The sequence below is a fragment of the Megalops cyprinoides genome, chromosome 2, assembly GCF_013368585.1.
Source record: "Megalops cyprinoides isolate fMegCyp1 chromosome 2, fMegCyp1.pri, whole genome shotgun sequence".
NCBI classification, from domain to species: Eukaryota; Metazoa; Chordata; class Actinopteri; order Elopiformes; family Megalopidae; genus Megalops; species Megalops cyprinoides.
Window position 1 is genome coordinate 46,875,705 of NC_050584.1, and position 22,237 is coordinate 46,897,941.

Here is a 22,237-nt window from a genome sequence, read left to right on the forward strand (position 1 = left end):
GCAATGGGAGTCTTTGGTTTTAGTGACTTTATAATGACACAATGCTGATGGTGGAGCATGAACACTGGATTGCATTTCCCGTGCAATCACAGGAGCAAAAGCACCAAGAAAATCCCAACCAAAGAGAGACACTCTGTAACTGGAACTTCGTTGTTTATGTGTCAATACCATCACAGTGGAATGGAACCGATCATCAGGGAGGAGGGAGTATCTCAGTTAGACTCTTATAAACAGTCAAGAAGGTGTATGCAATTATCTATTTCCAGTCAGTACTCTCATAGATTAAGTTTGCTCATAGCTTTATGTATTTATGATTTATAACAGTTAAATAGAAGGCATTCTGAAGATCTGTGGTCTGAATGTTAATCAAAGCTTTTCAAAATTATGCCTGCATTAGTGGTCTTCCAGAGTTCAAGCAGAAAACAAAATGTCTCAACCTAAGTCTGAACTTATTTCCCATGTTCAACAGCAGTTAGATTTACATGCCTGAGTTGCAAATTGTCAATACTGCACTACTTTTTGTTCCATGTAACAAACAGAAATATGTTAATTTTCAAGTGTAATAAGATTGTGATTTGCTGATGTAAATTTATCACTTAAGAAATTCAAAGGATTTAAAGCCATAAATGTGTGGCTTCATCAGCTCATCCATGTTCCCATTGTTTAATGTCATAACATGTCATATTATACGTAGCAGCGTTTTTCTAGAAACTCTCCCCTAGGAAGATAACTTTTTCGAACTGGAAGTGGAAAACAAATAAAAGGTTTTCAGAGGGAAGAGATACTGTGAGCAGTGCTCCATGCAAAACAACAGCAATGATTCAATGGTCACAAGTGTGACATCATCCCAGCCTTTTCCCATGATTACACCCTGCTCTCCTACCACAGTCCTGTGGGTCAGTGCACTGGGGTGAATAATCTCTCAGCTCAGTTTTAGGTCTTCACATCAATGGTGATGATGGCCTCCAGCCAAATGGGACAAAAAGCTTTTATCCCTGGGAGAATGTCCTTCTGAATACCTCGGCTGGATGTGCTCAGCCCTCTCTGGCCCCCACTTCACCCACTTCTCCAGGGGTCACAGCGACACTCTTAGTCAGCAGGTTTTCCAGAATCTTAACTCTGATCTCTCACCTCTTTCTGTAACCAACTACAATTTTGAATACATCAATGTAAAAGACTGGATTGAAATTTCTCCCATTTCTGCTGTTGAGCTATCTGCAGCCTACGTGGTCACTGATTCAAGCCCTGTACTCAAGGACAAATATCATTCAGGATGGGGCCTTGGCTTACATGTGAGTGCCTCCTCTGAGCACTGGTATCCCATGTTCTCTCTGACTGTACTTAGGAATGTTGTTATCTGGTTTCTCATTCCCAGGGCTCTGCTAGATGAGATTGTGTGTTTTTGTTGGAATTACTTTCTGACTTTTACAAAACCAAATGAAATAGAGCTCTATAATAAGATAGGCAAGACAAACATACAGTAGGAAGCTAAATGTATTAGCAGTGCAACCTTCAAAACTGAACATTGTAACAGTCATAAATTCAGCTTTTTGTGTGTCAAAATTTGTTATAAAAGAACTGTTCTTTTAATGGAAATGACTTCACAAGTTTCATTACTCAAAAACAATGTCATAAAACATTTAAGTATTTCCATTATGCAATACTATTCTAAACCACTAACTTATACATTTAATGCCAAAGAAAGGTGATGTAATCATCTGATGTCTTTGATTTCTTAAGTCTAAGTTTCTAAATTAATTACTTTAATGCTCATGTTCTGCACTAAATACAAAGCATCAACTAATATCTTCAAATAACCCCGCCTCACATAAGCATATTTTCATTTCATTTTTATGCTCATAGAGTTAAGGTAGTGCTGCCTGCCTGTAAGTGAAAGGGTTAACTCCCCATTACCTTTTGTGAGTTATCTGGATTTTGTAGAGCGGCCTGTCCATTATCATTTCTCAGCTTAACAGAATAAAACTTACTTAACCTTTATGAATATTTAAAAATAAAATGAAATTACTCTTGTGGTTCTGTGAAAATGTGTTCCGGTAGGGAGATCAGCAGTTAGGTAATTCCCTCCCTCACCACTGGTTGATTTATCAACACTTTGGCTCATGTCTTTTGTAATTAAGTGTGACTGTGTCTAAGAAGCTGCACAAATGGTACTAAATAAGGTTGTTTATGTAGACTGGTATTTAGGTTATCAGTTCTGTAACATCACTTTTGTAACCATTACTGACTGCCATTACATAGAAAAAGCTTACTCATAGGCAAAAAAAAAAAACATAGGATATTTTATGGGGTCAAGTACCATAAGTAGCAGCACCTTCTAATATGACATAGGATGACAGGCACAATTAATTGCATATTCTAGTGTCATTTATTCAAAAAAAATTATTTGGCCTTAGCACTCTATCAAACAGGCATTCTCTCACCATTCTTCTTACCAAAAAGAGTAAAATCACGCTGCTGCAAAATCCGAATCTTTTGACAGAACTTGTTGAAACCCATGTTGTGTTTTTTCTACCCTGATGTGTCTTCTATCCCTATTTTCTATTTTTTTTTTTTAAAAAAAAAAAAAACCTATTGCTATTTTTTTAAGGCACTCTACACTAGTTTATGACTTAACTCAGTATCTTATTGACCATTTGTAACATTCTCGACAGTTACTCTTAGCATAGTGATGCACTTATTTGGGTAAGAGCGTCTGCTAAATGACGTAATGTAATGTAATGTGTCTTCTTGTATGCTCTGATTGTTCATCGGGCCGTCTTTAAGTTAACCCATTATAAAATACAAATTGTTTACTTATGTGCTTGCATAATTCATGGATCTACAGCAAAGGAAGGTTTCATTTCTTTGCTTAGAAGACACCTCTGAACCACTGATACAGGTGGGTGTTCAGATTGGATTACTTGCACTAGAATTCAGTAACAATGCCCCCAAACAACGCTGCCCAACGTGTCCTTTGAAAAAGAGGCATCACAGAACAAAATTATATTGAATCAGCATTTCAAATACCCATTTCTTCAGGACAAAGGGTGATACGCAATTCCTTGTTTTACGTCTACAATTAAATATACCCCGTCCTTTTGTCAACATGGCAGTCCATTATAACACTCTTGATTTTGTTTGAACTGTTACGATCCAAGTATGGTCCTAAGGATGTAGAGGAAATGTCTACCTTTATTATTTTCTGGACGACTTCACCTTTCGTCTCAAGAATAAATGATTATACCTTGTTACTGACATAGGTGCGAATCTTCACTGATCTGGTTGACTAGACTACTGTGCTGTCTGGAGGAAGCACTGATCTCCTTTGTTATTTTCTATTCACACTAACGATAAGGACGGTGAGCAACATATCAAATGATCAGCTACAGAAGTGTAAATCGTCCGCCTGTACGTATCGCACTGGTTGTTGGTGACTCTGTTTTTCCTCAAAAACCTTTATTCACCACATTCATACAAACCATGAACATGAACGGAGCCAGCGAGTATAATTAATCATTACATCAGAATACATTCAAAACAAATGTCAAAAGTCCGTTGCGCTTTGTTCTTTTTAATCTTTCCATTGTTGTGCCGTGATCATTCAGCTCCTGGAGGAAATGGCTAAAATTCGTCTTATAATCAGTCCATCTCCTCTTGCGAGTATGCTGGGTGTTGATGGCGTCAGGATGTCGACCTGTGGCGTTTACGTCAACACATACCCTAGAATACATAGTAGAGACCAGAAAGTTTGGTTCTTGCAGCTCTAGCAGGAGTATCGCCCACTAGCGACGAGTGGTCTGCGTTGTGGTTGCAGAAGGCGGAGCGGTGAATCATGAAAGAGGTGGGCTAATTCTCTTGCAGTGGTCCCTAGCAGTCATTTGAAACACAAGAGAGATGTGCCGGCGATGAGCAGGAAATAATTAGCTAGTTAGCAGCTTCTCTCAGAGGGGAAATCAAAAGCGCGCTGAACTGTGAAACGTGAGTATCCGCAGCAGTGCGGTCTGTTCCGCACTCCAGCATGCTAGGAAACTGGCTTTGTCTTTGCATTAGGATGTGAACCAGCTAGCTACCAGGCTAGCTGGCAGCACACCTAACTATGACTGCTGTGTTCATCATGCAACATTGGTGGGCACCTGGCTTGCTAAGTTGCTACGTATGCTCAACGCACCGTGGACACTGATAGCCAATTCACTGAGTGCCTAACTAGCTAAGATTGGTTTTGGTTGGTTATCCAGTATAGTTACTTGATCTTTGGGTCGTTACTGTGTTGTTCATTTTGATAAAGGAAGTTACACATTCAGTCCTGTCTCAAACAATTAAAATACATTATATTGTGATGGCTAGCTTGCCAAAAAATCAGTTAAGCTAGTTGGCTAGCCAGTGTGCTAAACGTAACAGCATCCGCGCATCGTGCTATTCCTGTTGATTTACATCTTAAGATTTTATATATTCAGAAATAACTAGGTTGTCAGATTGCGAAGTACGCATATATAGAGGCCTATTAGCTATCCAGAAACACTGATATCCAAATTTTGGCTAGCTACCTGCTTAATTGATGTAACCAGTCTGCATCAAACTGTCAAACAAGTCAAACTCTGTGTCGTCCGCGCGTGTAATGCCTTTTTTCTGGTGCTAGCTAACAAGACTGCATAACTACAACTAATTAGCCGGTATCAGAGTATTTCACATTTTATTTATTATACAGAGATCGATGATGGTAGGAAGATTGCTTGCTAGTTATCTTTGCAATGTCTAAAAACCGGTTGCTAGGCGCTCAATTGTGCCTGTATGCCTACTGTGCGTTGTAGCTACGGTGGCTAACTTGTGAATAAACCAAAACAATTTTGTCTGAAACGCGGGATGGATCTAGCAAGACTATTGGTCCCCTGAAGAATGGCAAAGTCTCTGCCGATCAATGTTTACATTACAAAGGCTATCCTTGCTTATAATGTTTTAGAAAAATAATTGTGGACCTCTCATTGTGACCTCAAGCCTATGGATTAGAGATGCGACCATGTTTGCATTCTGTGTGATTTTAGGAATTTATCTCAGAGCTACTTCTTCCTGACCTTGTGTCATTGCTTGTAGAGGCAGGGCATTTGGATTAAGGTCTGAAAATGGTCACAGGGCGTTTTTAGCTACAGGTCAGTGCCTGTTTGTTTTAGAATGGAAAATGGGAAATGGGAAATGGGAAAGAAAGAAACAAACAAACATTAGTTTTCTGACCAAAACCTTTTAGTATGCAAACTATAACTCAAACCAATTATCAAATACATACATACTACTATATGGAAATGAAATTATGGTCAGAGGTTATGAATTGTGACCCCAAAGGTACTGGTTGAAAACAGCAACACAGCTGCTGAGTATGGTACATAAATGGTAAAATATGGCCCAAGTCAGTGGAGGTGGATGAACGTGTTTGCAAAGCAAATAAGAGTAATGTATATGACCACTTTCAAAGGCAAATACTGACCTTTATTGACCTTCCCACTGTCTCTTGGATTATGTTGAAGATTGGTTCATTTTCTGTTTGTCAGGAAAAAAAAAATTAAATCATGAACTTAACCAGCATTTTCCTTTGCCTGTAAGTAGTTTGCTTTGATTTACTGTGGGAAACTGCATCACTTGCTTCAGAAGAAAGGTGTTGACTATGTAACATGTCATTGTGCTCTATTGGATCATGTCAATCCAGACATACATATTCACTGATCTTCACAACATGTGGTTGAGCTGATATATTATTCTCCATCAGTAGGAGAAGCCATCCAGCTTGTTTAAAATCATCAAAGCTGAACTGTACCTGTGTAGACTTTATCCGCAGAACAATCTCAATGTTTCAGGGAGCTGAATCAAGGTTTCAGACTGGCCTCAGTCAGTTATCCAAGCTGGGGGTTCGTGGTCCACTTAAACATTTTAGTCCTTTAATAACATAAAAATGACAGGTATACCCATACCATTACAAAGGATAGACCCAAGAACTGAAACTCATTTTTTCTTCGTTTCTTTTAGCATTTCAGATTCATACTTGTCTTTTGAATTAAATCAAACATGTAGGCAACAACAATAAAGGAATGTAAGAAACATTGAAACGCAAGGTCTTGTACATAATTTTAAATTAAACAAAATGTTTACCAGTCAAATAGAAGTGTTATCACGTACCCTATAGTAACCTTCAGAACGTTACACTGATTCGTCAGAACTAAAAACAAATGTGCCCTATCCAGAATGACTGAGTGGGGGTTGTGGTGCCCAAACCCTCAGTTCGTCTGTGGGTAGATAAGTGTATGTAAATAATTTAGGATGCATGGATGACTTGGAGCCAGACTTTGACCACCCTGTTGATGTAAACAGTTCAGCTTTAGGTCAAGAAGAATCATCTGATGGCTCAATGAGGCTTCATCAGTAACATGGTTTGCCCTTGGCAGACACGGAGTGCTGAACCTTTCAGGTGATTTAAGGTGAGTGGCTTAACAGCAGAGGTGGACACCCCAGCTTCAGAAAGTAAAAGTCCTGTCACGTATTTGTTCCACCCATGCACTACACCAGCTGAATTTAATTAGCACAACTCTTCAGCCAGGTAGAGGAGCTAATTAGTGAAATCGCCTCGATTAATGAATGGCTAGAACAAATGCGAAGCAGGACTTTTACTTTCTGAGGCCGGGGTGTCCACCTCTGCTTAGCAGAGGTCAGGACGTGTGTGTTGAGCAGGTGATGTGCGTTTCCCCCGCAGGATGGCGAGCGACGAAAACGTGGCTCTGCACAGCCGCAGGGCGGCTCCGAACGTGGCCAGTATCCCGGATCCGGACAGCCCTGGGAGAGAAGGCAGCGGTGGTGATCACCGCATAACCAGCAACGGTGAGACAAAAATCACAATGTGCCCTACAGTTTACCCAATCAAATGTGCATGCGACTGGACGGTTCCCCATGATCATTTTCAGTTCAGACTGGATGCTGTGTTTATCTCTGAGGAGACAAGATTGTTTTTTGTGGTTTCTTCCAGCATAGCCCCTTTCACCACTTGTGCTCACACTCTGAAGATTTAAAAAATGCCTCTGGTTTGTCTTGCTGGTAACCACAGGAGAAAGCCCTCATAAATAGCTGCTGTAGTTCTCTACATACAGTACCTCACTTGTTTTAAAGTTCCACTTGATTCTCAGCCTCCACACAGAAGCTGTATAATTAAAATGCAGGAGTCTGGTGTTAGTTGAGTGCTGGTTTCCATGACGTAAAAAGGGATAAGGAGTTGGGCAGAGCTGCTATTTGTGACTAAATGTGATTTCTCAATTCACCCCGAGTGTTCATGCTCAGACATGAGTGTGGGATTGTCACGGCGTGTTGTATTAGTAGGGTGAGAACCCGTATTCACATTTGTTTATATAGGCAAGTTTAATTCTGTGTATTTGTATGTGTAATTGGTTTTGCCACTAGCTGCCTGGTTTGGATACTCATGTTACATCTCCTATGTACAGTGTGCTAGTGTGCTTGAATCTTCTGCCTTTGCTCTGGTTTTCCATCTTATTAAATCCAGCTGTAGTTTTGTGTCTTACCAGCTGAAACTATACAAGGATGCATTTCCGGCTAGAAAATGGACAGCAAAAGAGTGAAAGCTGTGTAATTACCTAGCTGGAGTTCTTGATCTGATATCACTTCCAGATTGCTTGGGTGTATTTGTAAATACTCTGACTTTCTCTTTGAGACCGTGTACTACTTTACTGTATGTGGAGTTTCTCTTATCTTCCACTGTACATCGTTAGTGATGGTAAAGCCACAGACAGAATTGTGGAGTATGTGAGAGTCTACTCAGTGTGGTATTGCCGTAATGTAGGTGCTCGCGTCTGGAGCTTACTGATTCATCCAGACAGACATTTTTTTAATCTTTGGACTGCTACTCTATTGATTTCTAAGGAGATAATCAAACTTTTAATTGTCTGTGTGACTTAGCTCTGTACCATGTAGTTTAGTTGGTGTACTTAACACTTCTGAGTTATTGAAGTCAGTGAGAGATGAGCAATGACAATCCGTTATGTCTTTTAATTATAGTTATCACTTAAAGCAAATGAGTCAGAAGACAGTTTTGTGCATTTTTACTATTCAGTAGGTGTACAAATTACATTGATGCTGAAGTTGCGAGAAGAAGGCTGTAATGTGATAACAGTGTGACCTCTAGCCTAGTTGTCATTGTTTTCTTAGTGACCGTAAATCCAACTCATGATTTCCTGTAACTGTTACAACATTAAATGTGGCAAGCTCATTTATTTGGCTTGCATTAATGCACCGTAGCTCTAAAGAAAGAGTCCCTTTCAAGGTTGTGCAACTCAGAGTCATGTGTTTGTCCCACCACTTCATCTTCAGAGGAGGAACTTGCTGCTGTCCCAAACAGTCCTGAATCTTTTGCTGTGTGATTTTGGTCGTCATCATTCAGGTTTCACACGGCTCCTCCTCTTCTGTGATTTTCCTGCACCCTTTGTCCGAAAGTGAACTCCAGCCTTGTCTGAACCTCAGTCTTGCTGAGGCAGTGTCTGATGAACCCTGTGTGAGGTCACAGTGGTAACGAGCCCCTTCCAGCTGCTGTCACTGACAGTCTGTCCCAAGGCTGAGCTTCAGCGATAGAGCAGAACGTGTTGTCAAGGTTGCTGGGACGTTCCCCTAATGTTTAAAAACATGTCAGAATCAGAACGGGTCTTCCACTGCTCTGTCTCTTTCAGCTTTGTTTTCTGTAAGAGGACTTAATCTACAAAAGGCTACTGACAACAGCATAAATGTCTCTTAGAAATGTTGGTACTACTGCTGATTTTACATTTGTGGGAACCACATACGGTTGCAACATATGAGTGTTTAGTATCCACCCTATTGTTGAGTTAACTGCGGTTTCAATTCCTTGTTGATCCTCCTCTTACTCATTGTCACTCACACGGGTTGCCATTTTAAATGGGATATAATCATACTCTGATAAATGCCACCCCATGTGTTGACTTTGTCAGGGATCCAGAGGAGTGAAATTGTGTTGTTGTCCTATGTCCTAGTCAAATATTTCTGTAGGTCTCCTGGGTTTCTTAGCAACAGCCACAGGTGCTGAAGGAAGTCATACCCATTTACAGGGCGTTCACAGCAAGTGACACATTTAGCAGGATTAGCTGTGTTCGGCCTCTACACTTTAAAAACTAGATTTACTTCCTCACTTTTTGGATTCTTCAGAGGGATATTATCACATTTATTTGAGCATGTTTCATAACTGAAGCATTTAATCTTAAAATGGAAGTTAAGTAGTTGTTACAGTATGAAAATAGTTGATGCGTCAGTTTGAAACAAAAAAGGTTTTGTGTCTGTGAAGAGTGTGTTCTTAGGGAGACCATGAACAATGATGCCTCTCGCTTGTTCACTTCAGGAAAAATGGAGGTGGAGCATGTCATCAGCAAGAAACTACAGCTGAAGATGAAGGCAGAGGTATACCCCAGAGAACTTTCAAAGATCTAATTCTGTTATCCAAGGAACCAGCAAAATGCAGCTTGCATCTCATTTTGAAGAAAAAAAAAGACGTATTCTGTTTCAAAGGCAACAATTAACAATAGTCAAACCTGCCTCAGCAAGTGCTACCACAGCTGTGACTTCAGAGGTCACACTGAAAACTCAGCTCAGAGCCACACCTATGGTGAAATGTTTACTCCAAGGTAGAAGCTCCTCCTGGAGCTCTTCCCAACACTGACTTGACTAATAAAGGTCTGTGTGTTTATACAAATCCTCTGCATTTGCCAGATCCAGCCAAGTAATAAATGGTAATATTCCACTCTCACAATGGATGCGTTTAAACATGCTGCAGTCTCATTTTTGCTTTCTAAGACATTAATCCCTTCTGGTTGGATTAAATCACCCATAAGGCTTGGAGAGCTGTAATCTGATCATGTTAAACCCCTGACAAGCTGCTTTGTACTGCCTGTTTGTTTTGAAAGCCTCTCATTAATTATGTGTCAGAATAAGAGCTAATAACTAACAAAGCCAGTCAGTGTGAATGTGCTAAGTAATATATATGTGTCTATGTATTTGTTTGTGTGTATGCACATGTGGTGTGTCTCTTGTGGTGTTCTGGATTTGTTTTGGTTTGTGCACTGTTGTATTTTCTGTGTAAAATTTGGAGCAGCAAAATCTGCACAGAAATAAGAAAGTATATGCCTTGTTAATTAAGCCCTGGTTATATGAAACTCTTGAACTTCCTGTGTCTTAATCGTGTTGGTTTCAGTCAGTGAGGACATCTCTGCCTTTTTGTGTGGGGTCAGAGGACATGACTCACTGATGCATTTGTGGAGCGGAATGGGGAAGTGGAATTAGGGATGAAATGATGTCATGTAACCCGCTTTCTGTGGCTGGGGGTGTACATTACACTGATGGAAACATGGGCAAAAAATGTTCAATGAGGCAGTTTCTACTGGCAGTTGCCAATATCTGAAGTCAGTGTCTGTTGTACTGGAGAGTCATTGCAAAAAGTTGAATTTTTCTCTGGCAGTTGTCTGTGTTAGCTGTGCTCTTTGCTGCCCCCCTGTGTGTGAGAAAAGGAGGGAGGGCTTAGAGGAGATGTTTTCAGTGCCATGGTGTATAGTTAAAAATGCCTGCTGCCTCTTGCTACAGTGCAGCTAGCTATATTGTCAGGAGAACATACTGATGTGCTCTGTGTGAACTTTGTCACGATTTTCTCTGTTCTTTTAAAAATGTCATCATTTGTCTGCCGCTTGGAATAAAAGCTTGCTGTACTAACCACATAGCATTAAAGATACTTAAAACACCAAAACTAATTTAGCCATAGATTTCACACTAGTGAAATATGGAGAGAATGCATTTTAATGCTTTTTAATAATCTTTGTTCCTACCTGGTGGGAAAAAAAACAATATACAGGGACATACAGGACAAGGATTTGAAAACCTAGTTTAAGATGCTAAAGGTAACTGTTTGAGAGATGACATGATTGTCTGTAGCCACTCTGTTGTCAGGTCAGTGCCAACAATTTCCCAGAACATTTACTGTGTGGTATTCAGCATGGCATTGCTTTGCCTATGGTGACCAGTAGCTAGAATTGCCATTCATTATTGCTGTGGGAGTGCAGTGGCAGTCAGATACATATGCTCTGAATAACTGAATTACGGTGACTGTTTCTTTTTATTCTTCCCTTGTTGTAGCACTTGAAGGCAGACCTGATGAAACAGCTTGACTCCCAGGTGAACGAGTTCATGGACAGCCTGATAGAGGAGTCAGCTTGTCTGGAGCCCCCCTCTGTCCCCCCCTTCTTCTCTCCGCCACTGTCCGATAGGGAGAGGAGCAAACTCAGGTTCATCTGTCTCACTGTGTCTCGATGGGTCCCCTCTCTGTCCCTCTGTGTCTCCACGCTTCCTTTGTCTCGCTCTGTGTCTCTGCATCCCTCTCTGTCTCTACATGTCCTTCTGTGTCTTTGTACCTTGGTGTTTCACTGTCCTTCTCATTCTGTATGTCTGAGTCCATCTCTCTGGCTCTGCTTCAGGCCTTTTAGTTTTCTTGCCTCTTGAGACGTGTATTTCAGTTCAGTGTATTTCGTTTGTTTCTCTACAGGCAGTTGCGGCCCTCTCAGGACCACGGCAAGCTGTTTGTGATCCGCCGATCCCTGTTAGAGTGAGTTCTGAGTTGGGTTGCAAGACCGTCCGGGTTCCAGCTTAACTTTCTTAATGTTCCACATACAAATGATTTCAGTAATAATTAGCGGGCAGAACTAAATGCCCCCTGAATTTCACCCTGTGTGTGTGTGTGTGTGTGTGTTTGCGTGAGTGTGTGATAGATTTTTTTTTGCTCAGCCTGTATGTATTTGAGAGAGCGTTGTTACTTTGCTCAGGCAGTGTCTCTTATCCCCCTCCTCGCAGTGAGCTCTTTGAGGTCAACCACATCCGCACCATCTACCACATGTTCATCGCGCTGCTCATTCTCTTCATCCTCAGCACGCTCGTGGTGGACTTCATTGATGAAGGCAGGTGAGGTGCAGATCCATCGGGTGCAATTACAGTGATGCCCTCTGCTCTCAGTTCATGCCATGAGCAATACAGCCAGAGGAGGTAGAAGAAATCTTATGGCTCTTCATTCCTCTTTGTAATTGGCCTTATTCATAAAGCAGTAACGTGTTGAAATGGAGGAAAATATTAGTAGATACATGTAAATGGATACATAGTAATTGTGCTCTAAAATTTCCACCTCTGCAAGTGAATTGATGTCATCAGTTAAAAAAAAAAAAAAACAGGTGGAGACATTAATGCGCCATGAAAAAAACAGACTATATGAAGATATTCATGTACTTTTGCTCTTACCTCATGGTTTACCCCTCTTTCTTTCAGCCTGTCCATACCTCTTTTCCTTGATGATATTTATCCTCATTTGATATTTCTGTTTCTCTTCCTCCTTTCTAGACTGGTGCTGGACTTTGACCTGCTGGTCTATGCATTTGGACAGCTCCCCCTGGTGGTGTCCACTTGGCTGTGCATGTTCCTGTCAGCGCTGGTGGTTCCTTACGGCCTGTTCCACATGTGGGCCAGCCAGTACCACACCTCGCGCCACCGCAGCCTGCGCTCCCTGCTGGCCGGATCCCTCTTCCTGCTGTATCAAGGGCTGGGCCTCGGCTTCCTGCCCACCTACGTGGTGCTGCAAAATGGCCTTCCACCTGCTTCACGCTTCATCGTCATCCTGGAACAGGTACTCTCCTACGACAGAGCCCCTGTTCTCTGTTCTGCTCTTGTAGCTGTTTTAGTGTTTGTCTGTTTCTCTGTGTAGTGCTGTGTTATCATCTTCTTGGTTGTGCTGTTTCGTCTCCACAAAGTGGGTGCAATAGCTGCATATCTTCTTAGCGCCATAGCCAGTCTTATCTATTTGGGGTCATGCACGACACTCTAACAGTGGCACTTTCCACACTCCCTTTGTTATGGCAGAGTAATAAGCGATTACAGCGTAATTTGATCCACCTGCTGTTGGTCACATGTAACAGTAAATAGTGGCAATTCTATGCACTTTGCTTTCTCCCCTTAGTTGTTGACTGTGATGTCTGAAAAAGAGATTAAATTTTACATACATTCACACCCCTTTAATATCACCATTATGACATTATAGTCACCGATACATATATAGGTGATATGTGTTTAAATGCCATGCTATCCAAAGTTATTGGCTATCAGCCCAACCGTATTTCACAATGTTGTTTTGAAATGAACTCAGTGTAGCATTACATAGTATGATACCACCCTCAGTTAGACTGTCATGCCTTCACTGTTGAAAAGACATTAGAAAATGTCAAGTGACTGTTAGTACTAGATGCTCCAAGCTCAATTTCTGTGGATAAGGGGCTGATATAAAACCTGAGTACTGCCCCCTGCAGGTCCGGCTGATGATGAAAGCACATTCATTTGTCCGGGAGAATGTCCCAAGAGTACTGGTCTCTGCACAAGACAAGAACAGTAAGGCTTTTAGTTGTGCAATATATTCTTTATCCACTTATAACAAGCAAAGCAAAGGCTAGTGACTTAATTTTCAGTGTCACTGGAGTATTTTTATTAACACTGTTGCCCCCTTCATTTCACAGGTCCCTTGGTCATCCCCCAGGTGTCGCAGTACCTGTACTTCCTCTTCGCCCCTACACTAATCTACAGAGACAATTACCCCAGGTGAGCAGAGGTTGTACATCACAGTACAGTGGACCAGCCTGCCGAGCAGCTGCTAGAAATCTGTGGCTCATAAGTGTATACTCTAGCAGATTCTAACGATGTCATAATATGGTTTCATACCATGTTACATACTGCAAGTTTCATACTCTGCTGACCATGTCAGCGTCCAAAATGCTGTCGTGATTTTGATATTGAATTTCTCTAATTGGTTTGTGCTTTGAAGTAATGTCACCTTTCAGAAAGAATATACTACAGAGAATATACTGCATACACTGATTGACAATTTTTCCCATTTCAGAAGTACACACATTTACCTGCGACCAATAGTGTACTTCTGAAACAAGACTCGTTCTGTTGTTTACATAGAGTGTACAAAAAATGCAAAGCGAATGAGCATCCAACTTAGGACTCTACTAAGCTGTGTCCATTACCCCATAATTGCACTCCTTTTCAGGTTTTGCCCAGTTGTTTCATTGTGACCATAGCACTAGTTTGGATTTTAGTTTGTGCTAAAAAGCAGTCTTCTGAACTTCATCAAGACTAGCTTGATGATGCTCACAGCTTTCAGCCACAGTACCCTGCTTCCACTTCTGTCTGTGTGTGCTGCTTCAGCATACAGCTTAACCACAAAGACAGAATGTTGTGTACATTAGTAATTCAAAGCTGCAGTGGAGCACAGTCATACCCAGCAGCATTACACATGTCCAGGTTACTAATCCCAGCCACGCCAACAAAACGTCCTGACAACCTTCATAATTATTATTACAGCTATTCAAGGCTATCTTTTTTGTTCACAGGAACCCGTTCATCAGATGGGGCTATGTTGCCACTAAGTTTTTACAGGTACAGTTCCTGTATTTGTGTTACTGCACCAGAAGGCATTGGAAGGCTGTTGATTAACCAGGTGGATCTGTTGTCGTTGCAGGTGCTGGGCTGTCTGTTCTATGCCTACTACGTCTTTGTGCGTCTCTGCATCCCACAGTTCCGGAGCATCAGTCTACAGCTCTTTGACCTGAGGGTCATGGTCCTCTGTGTCTTTAACTCCATCCTACCAGGTAATCTCCTCTCTCTGGAGCCCAGTGTTGCCCCAGTGTGATGAGATCAAAATTCAATTACATTTTTTTTTCATTTTTCTATTTTTTCCCCAATTTGGAATGGCCAATTTCCCGAATTTTTGGAATGCCCAATTTGTCATCAAGGTTCGGTCCCATTGCACAACCCCCACTGTCAATCCGGGAGAGCGATCAACCAGCAAGGGTCGCTGTTGCTAATGGGACCGAAGCCCCTGCCGACGTACCCACCCCTATCCCCAGCGGAACAAAGCCAATGTGAGCTCCCGGTCACTGTCGGCTAGTGGTACGGTCGGGATCGAACCTGGGCCGTAGTGTTCAGTCTACACTCGGAGCGAGTGCTTTTACCAACTGAGCCACTCGGGAGCCCCATACATTTTTTTTGTCTTTGTCAAAGCTAGAAGAAAAACTTCAATGCCTTTATGTGTACTTCATTTTACAGTACCAGTCAAAAGTTTGGACACACCTACTCATAGAAGGGTTTTTCTTTATTTTTTTACTATTTTCCGCATTTTAGAATAATAGTAAAGACATCAAAACTATGAAATAACACAAATGGAATTATGCAGTGACCAAAAAATGTTAAACAAATCAAAACTATCTTATATTTTAGATTCTTCAAAATAGGCAAAAGATATTTTGTAATTAATTTTTCAGAAAGAATTCATATGAAGGCATCAACTTCACTATTTATGTTTGTCTTAGAAACGCGTTTCAAGCATTTAAACATAAGTCCTTAAATCAGAATGTCTTCGAATGCATCCTAATCAGGTGTGTGCAAACTTTTGGCTGGTACTGATCTTTGTTGGTATGGGAATTGGAGCTGTAGTGTCCAGGTGAAACGAGCTCTATGAGCTCTCCCTCTCCCTGTGTAGGAGTGCTGGTTCTCTTCCTGGCTTTCTTCGCCTTCCTGCACTGCTGGCTCAATGCCTTTGCAGAGATGCTGCGATTCGCCGACAGGATGTTTTACAAGGTACTGAGAAGGACATCCCATTTCCTCCATTTCCACAACTGAAATGCACCCACTGTAACTTTTTTTTGTGGCCAGACAGAAAGCAGCCTGGTTTTTAAGCATGCATAATAAAGGCCAAATGTAATCTCAGGCGTTTCTCCTTGTCAGGATTGGTGGAACTCAACATCTTTTGCCAATTACTATCGGACCTGGAACGTTGTGGTACATGATTGGTTGTACAATTACGTATACCGGGACTTCCTATGGGTGAGTAGTTTGTATTGCTGGCAATCAGTTGCTGGAAACTTATCTTGAGAGCTTTTTGCATTATTCTTTGTGTTTTTTTCTTGCCCCTCTTTAAGTTACACTTGCACATTGGTACAGGTTGTTTGCAAATAGTTCAACCTGGTTAAAAAGTTTTGAAAACACAAACCGTAGTCGTATTTTTTGCGTTAATGTGTTCACTGTTCAATCGGTCTGTGTGTATGTTGTCTTTGTATGGAAGAGGACAAGTTTTGAAAAAGTTACTTATCATTCATAAAAACTCATTTAAAAAAACTGTTTTTGGGTCTGACCCATCCAGCAATACAACTCAAGCAAGTATTCAATAAACTGCATTATTGCAGATTAACTGCACACTCCTCTCCTTTTTCGCTGCCCCCCGCCCCCGCGCAGGTGTCACAGAAGAGGTTTCGAGCGGGAGCCATGTTTTTCGTCTTCACTGTGTCTGCGGTGGTCCATGAGTACGTCCTGGCCATCTGCTTCGGCTTCTTCTACCCCGTTCTCTTCTGCCTCTTCATGTGCTTTGGGAGTAAGACTGGTGACTTCTTTTTTATAAATGTGATTGTTCTTATCGTTAAGCTCCACAGTTATTGTGCAAAAGGTCCTGCTCTACTGTAATTGTACGATCATTTTTGATTCCCTGATATTTATATTTGTTCCTAATGTGTCTCAGTGTCATCATACAATGTAGGAGTACGTATGTTCCAGTTCTAATCCCATGATACCTTTGATTATAAACCGTAAGGTCTAAAGCACATAAAAGGGAGCTTCAAATTACCAAAAGGCTTATACCATAATTGTTGCGTATTTGATTAAAAAACAACCTGCATGTAATGATTGATGCAACCTACGTTTCACACCATTTAGACCACCACTAAAGGAAGCCAGCAATGAATAAGGGGTTAACTGCTCAAAAGGCAGAGCTCCCTCTGCTGTCCTTTTATTAGTAATAACCCTTCCCTTCCCTGTTTTCCTTTGTGTCATTTTCCCTCCTCCTTCCCTTTGCCTGCCCTAACCTGCCATCAGTGTTGTTTAATTTCATCCTCCATGACCGGAGGAAGGGCCCGATCTGGAACGTGATCATGTGGACCTCACTCTTTCTGGGTCAGGGGGTTCTGATCTGTCTGTACTCCCAGGAGTGGTATGCCCAGCGCTACTGTCCCCTAAAGGAGGTAGGTCTGACATCTTACTATGCATTCACCTAATAAGGTAGTGGTATTTAGATGAAGATCACTGGCTCGAACTGTATATCAGAATATCATACATTTTGCTGTCCTTAACTTGACTTGAGGTTTAAGATTTAAAATTAAAATTGAATTAAAATTGAATTTTTTCTTTGAAAAAAAGATAATTTTCTTCAAAGGGAAGTTGTTGGTTAACTAGTTTGTTGTTGCATTTCCACAAGTACTGATTCTTTTGAGTTTGACTTTCACCTCAGTGCCAGGCCTTTAAATCGCTGGCCATTGTTTGATGGTCAGCCAGGGCATGTGTTTTGATGTAGATCTGAATACACTCGACTCACAATGCTAGACCTAAGCTTCCCTGATTTCAGTGAGTTGCTGATTCAGATGTATTAAAAGAGTGATAAGCAAACAGAATGAGAACACAGTCATGTCCTATCCTTCTGAATTCAGTCAGCAACTGTCAGTTAAATAATGACACTTATGCTATATGTGGTCGGCTTATTTTTTGTATGGATCTGATGTTTTTATTGTAAAAGAGCATACCTATTATAATGGTGCTTGTCAGTTTTTAATTTTACGCCTGCTGCTGGCAGCAAGATATCTGGGGATGAACAGTGGACATTTAATTCTGCTCTACTTTAGTCACATCAGCCAGTGTGTTTCAGCCATCCCCTGGTGTCTTCACTGTGCCGTGTGTGTGTGTGTGTGTGTGTGTGTGTTTCAGCCCTCTTTCCTGGATCTGCTGAAGCCGCGCTCCTGGACCTGTCACCAGCAGATTGCTCCTGCTGTGGAGTCCCCCTGAGCCAGTGAGCATAAGGCACAGCACACCAGTCTCACCAACCAAATGAATGTGATGGGGAGAGGAGAGCAGGCATTCCTTTGTGTTCATTTCATTTTACCGCTGTCATTTTTCCTTTGTCAGCTCCTCCTGTCATTGCAGTGTAGCTAGATTGCATCTTTGCATTGTGGGGGTCCTGGATGGTATATTGATTATGGGAGACTAATGAGCAAAATAGCTTTGCAGTATATACTTTTTCAGTATTTTGCATGTATGTCCTTTTGGAAGGTTGTCAAATTCACAAAGATATCATATTTGTGCCTGTCTTTTCAGTTTTATGGATACAGATACCAAGTTATCCAACAGTTTGAACAGGGGACCAAAATTGTACTTTACTTTTACGTTATTTATTGTTTTTTTAATTGTCCTCTTCCCTGTTGTTGAAGTTATTTAAGAATTTAATTTTGTCCTTGTCATAAATTGTATTCTCTCAGGTAGCTTTCACATACGTGTCCATCCGGTGTCAAAATCTCATGCATAGTCATCTCTGTGGAGCAAAACAGCATTTCACAGAGCAGCCCTTGGGCTCTGTGAGGAAGCAGTATTTTACATAAATATTACAAATGCAGTTTTAAGGGTCTGAACAGTACTGAATAAGAAGTGAAGGCCCAGCTTAACTTGGAATCAGCTTAACAAATCCAAGTTTGCATGTAGTCACAGCTGTTTTCATTGTTTTAGCAGGTTGTGAAAGACCAGTGGGAATCCTTGCAAAGCTCACCAAGCCAAGTCTTAGTGAACAGATTTGACTAAGCTAGTCTTGTCACTCCTTCACCAGAGTGCTACCCCACAACACAGGCGCAATACAGTGGTGTCATGCGTTCTGCTTATACTCAGTTATTGTAGATCTTTTACAGTTAACCTTATTGATTGAAACTTCATTGCTGTGTGTACACTGGCCTCATCCCAATCACTGCCATGCCATTTTTTAACATTTTGAGTTCTGTGCAGCTTGGAATGTGTTTTGTTATGTTGATGATCATCAGGCAGAAGCTTTTGAGACTTTGACTCAGCAATAGTGTCTCTCCCATTTGAAGTGCTTGAGCATACTGTATGTGATTTCCCTTTGGTGTAAAATAGTAACTCCAGGGAAAGACTGCCATGTTTTAAGTGTTGTTTGCATCTTTAGATAGACGATTTGGTATCTGGAATGGGATGACTGTGGGACAAGGTTCTTAATGGTGTTGTCGATGCCAAGCCAGTGTTTGGTTATCCTTCAAAGCAATACTGCAAGTTGTATCAAAACGGATTATTCCACTTGTGTATCTGAATGCTCGGGGAAATGTGTAATGCTGTTGCAGCTGGCTGCAGTGAGGTTACCATTATAAACGTGTTGTGGCTGATAAAGTAAACTGTATTATCATGTTGATTAGTGCCAAATATTTTTGCCAAATAGATGTTGGTTGGTAAGCCGCCATTGTGAGGTACTTCTCTGAGGTGAAATACTAAAAAATTTGAGGGTTTGTCTCCCACTGCTTCTTGATCCAGCTTTTGCCGATGTTAAAGAAAACAGCTGAATTGCACTATTTGCCATTTGCTTTATTGGTGTCAATCTTAACTGCAGAAATGTAGTTTGCAAGTCAGGGGGCTGAATTTTCTGAGTTTCCTGGCCAAATAAATTGAAAGGATTTGAATGTTTATAGTTTCATTTGGGCAATAGACAATTTGTAATTGTCTACAGAGTTGTCTTGGTTTACCTAGATTTTTGGTGTATCACTCTCCAGTACAGTTGACGTGAGGTGAATATGTTGCCACCAGATGGCGCTGTGTAACAATACATGTTTCCATATTGACGTATCATATTTGTTGCGGTGTATAGCTATATTTAGTGAGACACCACCCATGAACCCTTCCTCATTATTTCAATAATAAGCACAAGAGGTGTGATAATTTTTATATTAATCCCTTTGCCTCAGTGTACTTGAAGGAAAATAGATACTACAACACTGCTCGGTTACCCAAGTTGTCAGTACCTTCAACGTGTATTGAAGTGGGACACTTTTGCTATTTTTCTACAATAAAAGGCTGGTTTTCATTGATTTTTTTAATCAGCCATGTTTATAATATATAGAGATTGTTCTATGAAATGCACAGTCAGAGCACTGATCAAATAATCACATCAAATATTTAATTTCTTAACCTACCATCAAATAGTCAAAACAAAACTGCCAATTAAGTCTATTGGCAAATGATTTTCTTTAAAATACAGGATATATGAAAAATATTTTGCTTATTGACATTTCTTTATATATTTTCCTGATGTTCATTTTTTGAACCAGAGTATAATTTATTTCAGTTGTCAAATTAAGGTGTTATACAAGATGCTGATTTATTTTTATTGTTAATATGCAGATAAGAAAGTATTTTTAAACTGACTGGTTTCTGTCCTTTGGGTAGAGTGAAAAAAAAGACTAAATCATAGAGTGCTAAACTTAGTTTATTTTGTTGATGGTAAAACTTAAGTTACTGTATACAAGGGTTTGAATTGTGATTGATGTATTTTCAACTTCTGTTACAAATTTTGATGTTCTGGACCTGTATTCCATATTGAAAATGTGATTTGTAACATTGCACTTTAAACCAGGGGAAAGTAATAAACTGCATTGTTTTGCAACAATATTTTCTGTTATGTCAAAAATATCTGTACTCTTAAATTATGTATGATAACTTACAAAAGTAATAAAAAATGCCACATCCAAGCCAGTCAAATGCACTCTGTAAATTAAAAAAGAATTATGCCCAAAATAAAGGACTTGTTTCATTCTGGGACCAGAATTTTATTATGCCCAAAATAAAGGACTTATTTCATTCGGGGACCAGAATTTTTTCAGCAATTTGCAATGATCACCACCATATTGAAGACAACATTAGTAGTAGTAATAGTAGTAGTATTTAATTAGGCAGTACTCCATGTAAATGCATGGCACTTTGTCAGTGGAACAAGTGAACCTTCAAAAGAGTGAGCAAGAACTTGGAAATATTTACAGGGCTCCTGGGATCCATTTCATGGAAATATGGGCAGTTACTGAGCATGAGTGAAAACTTAACCTCATTTTCTCTGTGTAGGAATAGGTTGAGGGGAATAAGGAAAATGAAGACACTGATTCTGCTTCTGTAACAGTTTTATCAGAGCACAACATGAACCCAAAGCTCCCTCAGCCATTGTGACAGGAAATGAAATTGTGTTTTGTACAGAACAAATTACAGAGAAATCAAAGCTGCATCAGACATTGATGACTTCATTGGAGTGTGTCTATATGTGTAACCACAATATAATTGATGTTGTCTAGGTATTTATTAATTTCTCTCTACTAGGTGTTCTCTGAAGGAAGCACACTTATAAGTCAGCACAAATGTCCTCAATGAAAACATTCTTCATTCAAAACAATAATGTACTATATGGCAAAGGCTTACAGGGGTAGGAGTCATCTGTGGATGAAGACTAGAATTTAATTTCCTCATATTTGGGGCAGGTGGGGTTGTAATCCATGTACATATCAGATAATCCAATAATGTCTTCTCAGATTTGTAGAGGGATTTGGTAATACACTGCACACACTGGCATTGTGTGTTGATTTTTTTGTGAGTCTGAGTTGGTAAGTAAATCCTGCGATGAAAACCTAGACATGACTGAATTCTGCCCCTTGCATGTAGGTGATGAATGCTACCAACATGATGTAAAAAAATCAATCCTAATATTAATATATGAGCGTTTGATGAAATTGTCCCCCACCTTCTAAAAAAACATCTAACGAAAGTCAAATTCAAAGGATGAAACCCGATGAGGTACGGCAGTTTAGCTCAACCTGATCTCAAAAAGCATCACTATCACGTTCAGTTTGATCTCATCTGTCTCGACCCCTGCGCATGCAAAGTAAGATTTTAACATTTCGACAGTAGTTTAATTTTTACATCCAAACACACCACCAAAAATAGGTTTCAACAAACTGACACACCTGAAAGTTAAAACAAGTTTTACTGACGTTAGGCCTGCTGTGGGGTGGCGCCACTTCTGTCTTACAGAAATCAAGCCTCTTATGATCCTTAAGGAACAATAATGGCTAATAGCCTACTAACTTGAATTATGAACAAGATGAATGCTCGGTGATTGAACCGGTCAGTATAGTAACGCTGGCGAGCAACATTAATCCATTTCCAAGCGAGTTATCTATCCAGCGGTAAAGCTATCAAACAACGCCCATTCCAGACAGCTTGGTGGTGATTTCCTCTTCGTCCTCCGTTTTTCCACCTA

At 40.5% G+C, this 22,237-nt stretch overlaps 1 protein-coding gene across 3 annotated transcripts; it reads left to right on the plus strand.

The window, feature by feature from the left end:
- Positions 1-3,769: 3,769 nt before the first annotated feature.
- Positions 3,770-18,043, plus strand: soat1 (sterol O-acyltransferase 1). 3 transcript variants are annotated; one of them, XM_036521947.1, is made up of 16 exons: positions 3,770-3,841; positions 6,734-6,858; positions 9,389-9,447; positions 11,170-11,318; positions 11,576-11,635; positions 11,881-11,988; positions 12,418-12,700; positions 13,377-13,455; positions 13,581-13,662; positions 14,460-14,505; positions 14,588-14,717; positions 15,608-15,705; positions 15,853-15,951; positions 16,360-16,495; positions 16,993-17,138; positions 17,875-18,043. In XM_036521947.1, exons 2-16 carry the CDS (start codon positions 6,735-6,737, stop codon positions 17,950-17,952), a joined length of 1,677 nt encoding a protein of 558 aa, XP_036377840.1. In that variant the 5' UTR covers positions 3,770-3,841; position 6,734; the 3' UTR covers positions 17,953-18,043. The 3 variants fall into 3 exon arrangements, with proteins under 3 accessions (XP_036377840.1, XP_036377839.1, XP_036377842.1); XM_036521946.1 differs by having other exon boundaries at positions 3,806-3,978; XM_036521949.1 differs by lacking the exons at positions 3,770-3,841; positions 9,389-9,447 and having other exon boundaries at positions 6,782-6,858.
- Positions 18,044-22,237: the final 4,194 nt, after the last annotated feature.

What these genes read in the sequence shown, in the direction of transcription:
- soat1 (XM_036521947.1), top strand. Translation starts at nt 6,735, where the DNA reads ATGGCGAGCGACGAAAACGTGGCTCTGCACAGCCGCAGGGCGGCTCCG. An exon ending in ATCCGCCGATCCCTGTTAGA is followed by an intron (nt 11,636 to 11,880) that starts GTGAGTTCTGAG and finishes CCCTCCTCGCAG; the next exon opens with TGAGCTCTTTGAGGTCAACC. An exon ending in CTTTAACTCCATCCTACCAG is followed by an intron (nt 14,718 to 15,607) that starts GTAATCTCCTCT and finishes CTCCCTGTGTAG; the next exon opens with GAGTGCTGGTTCTCTTCCTG.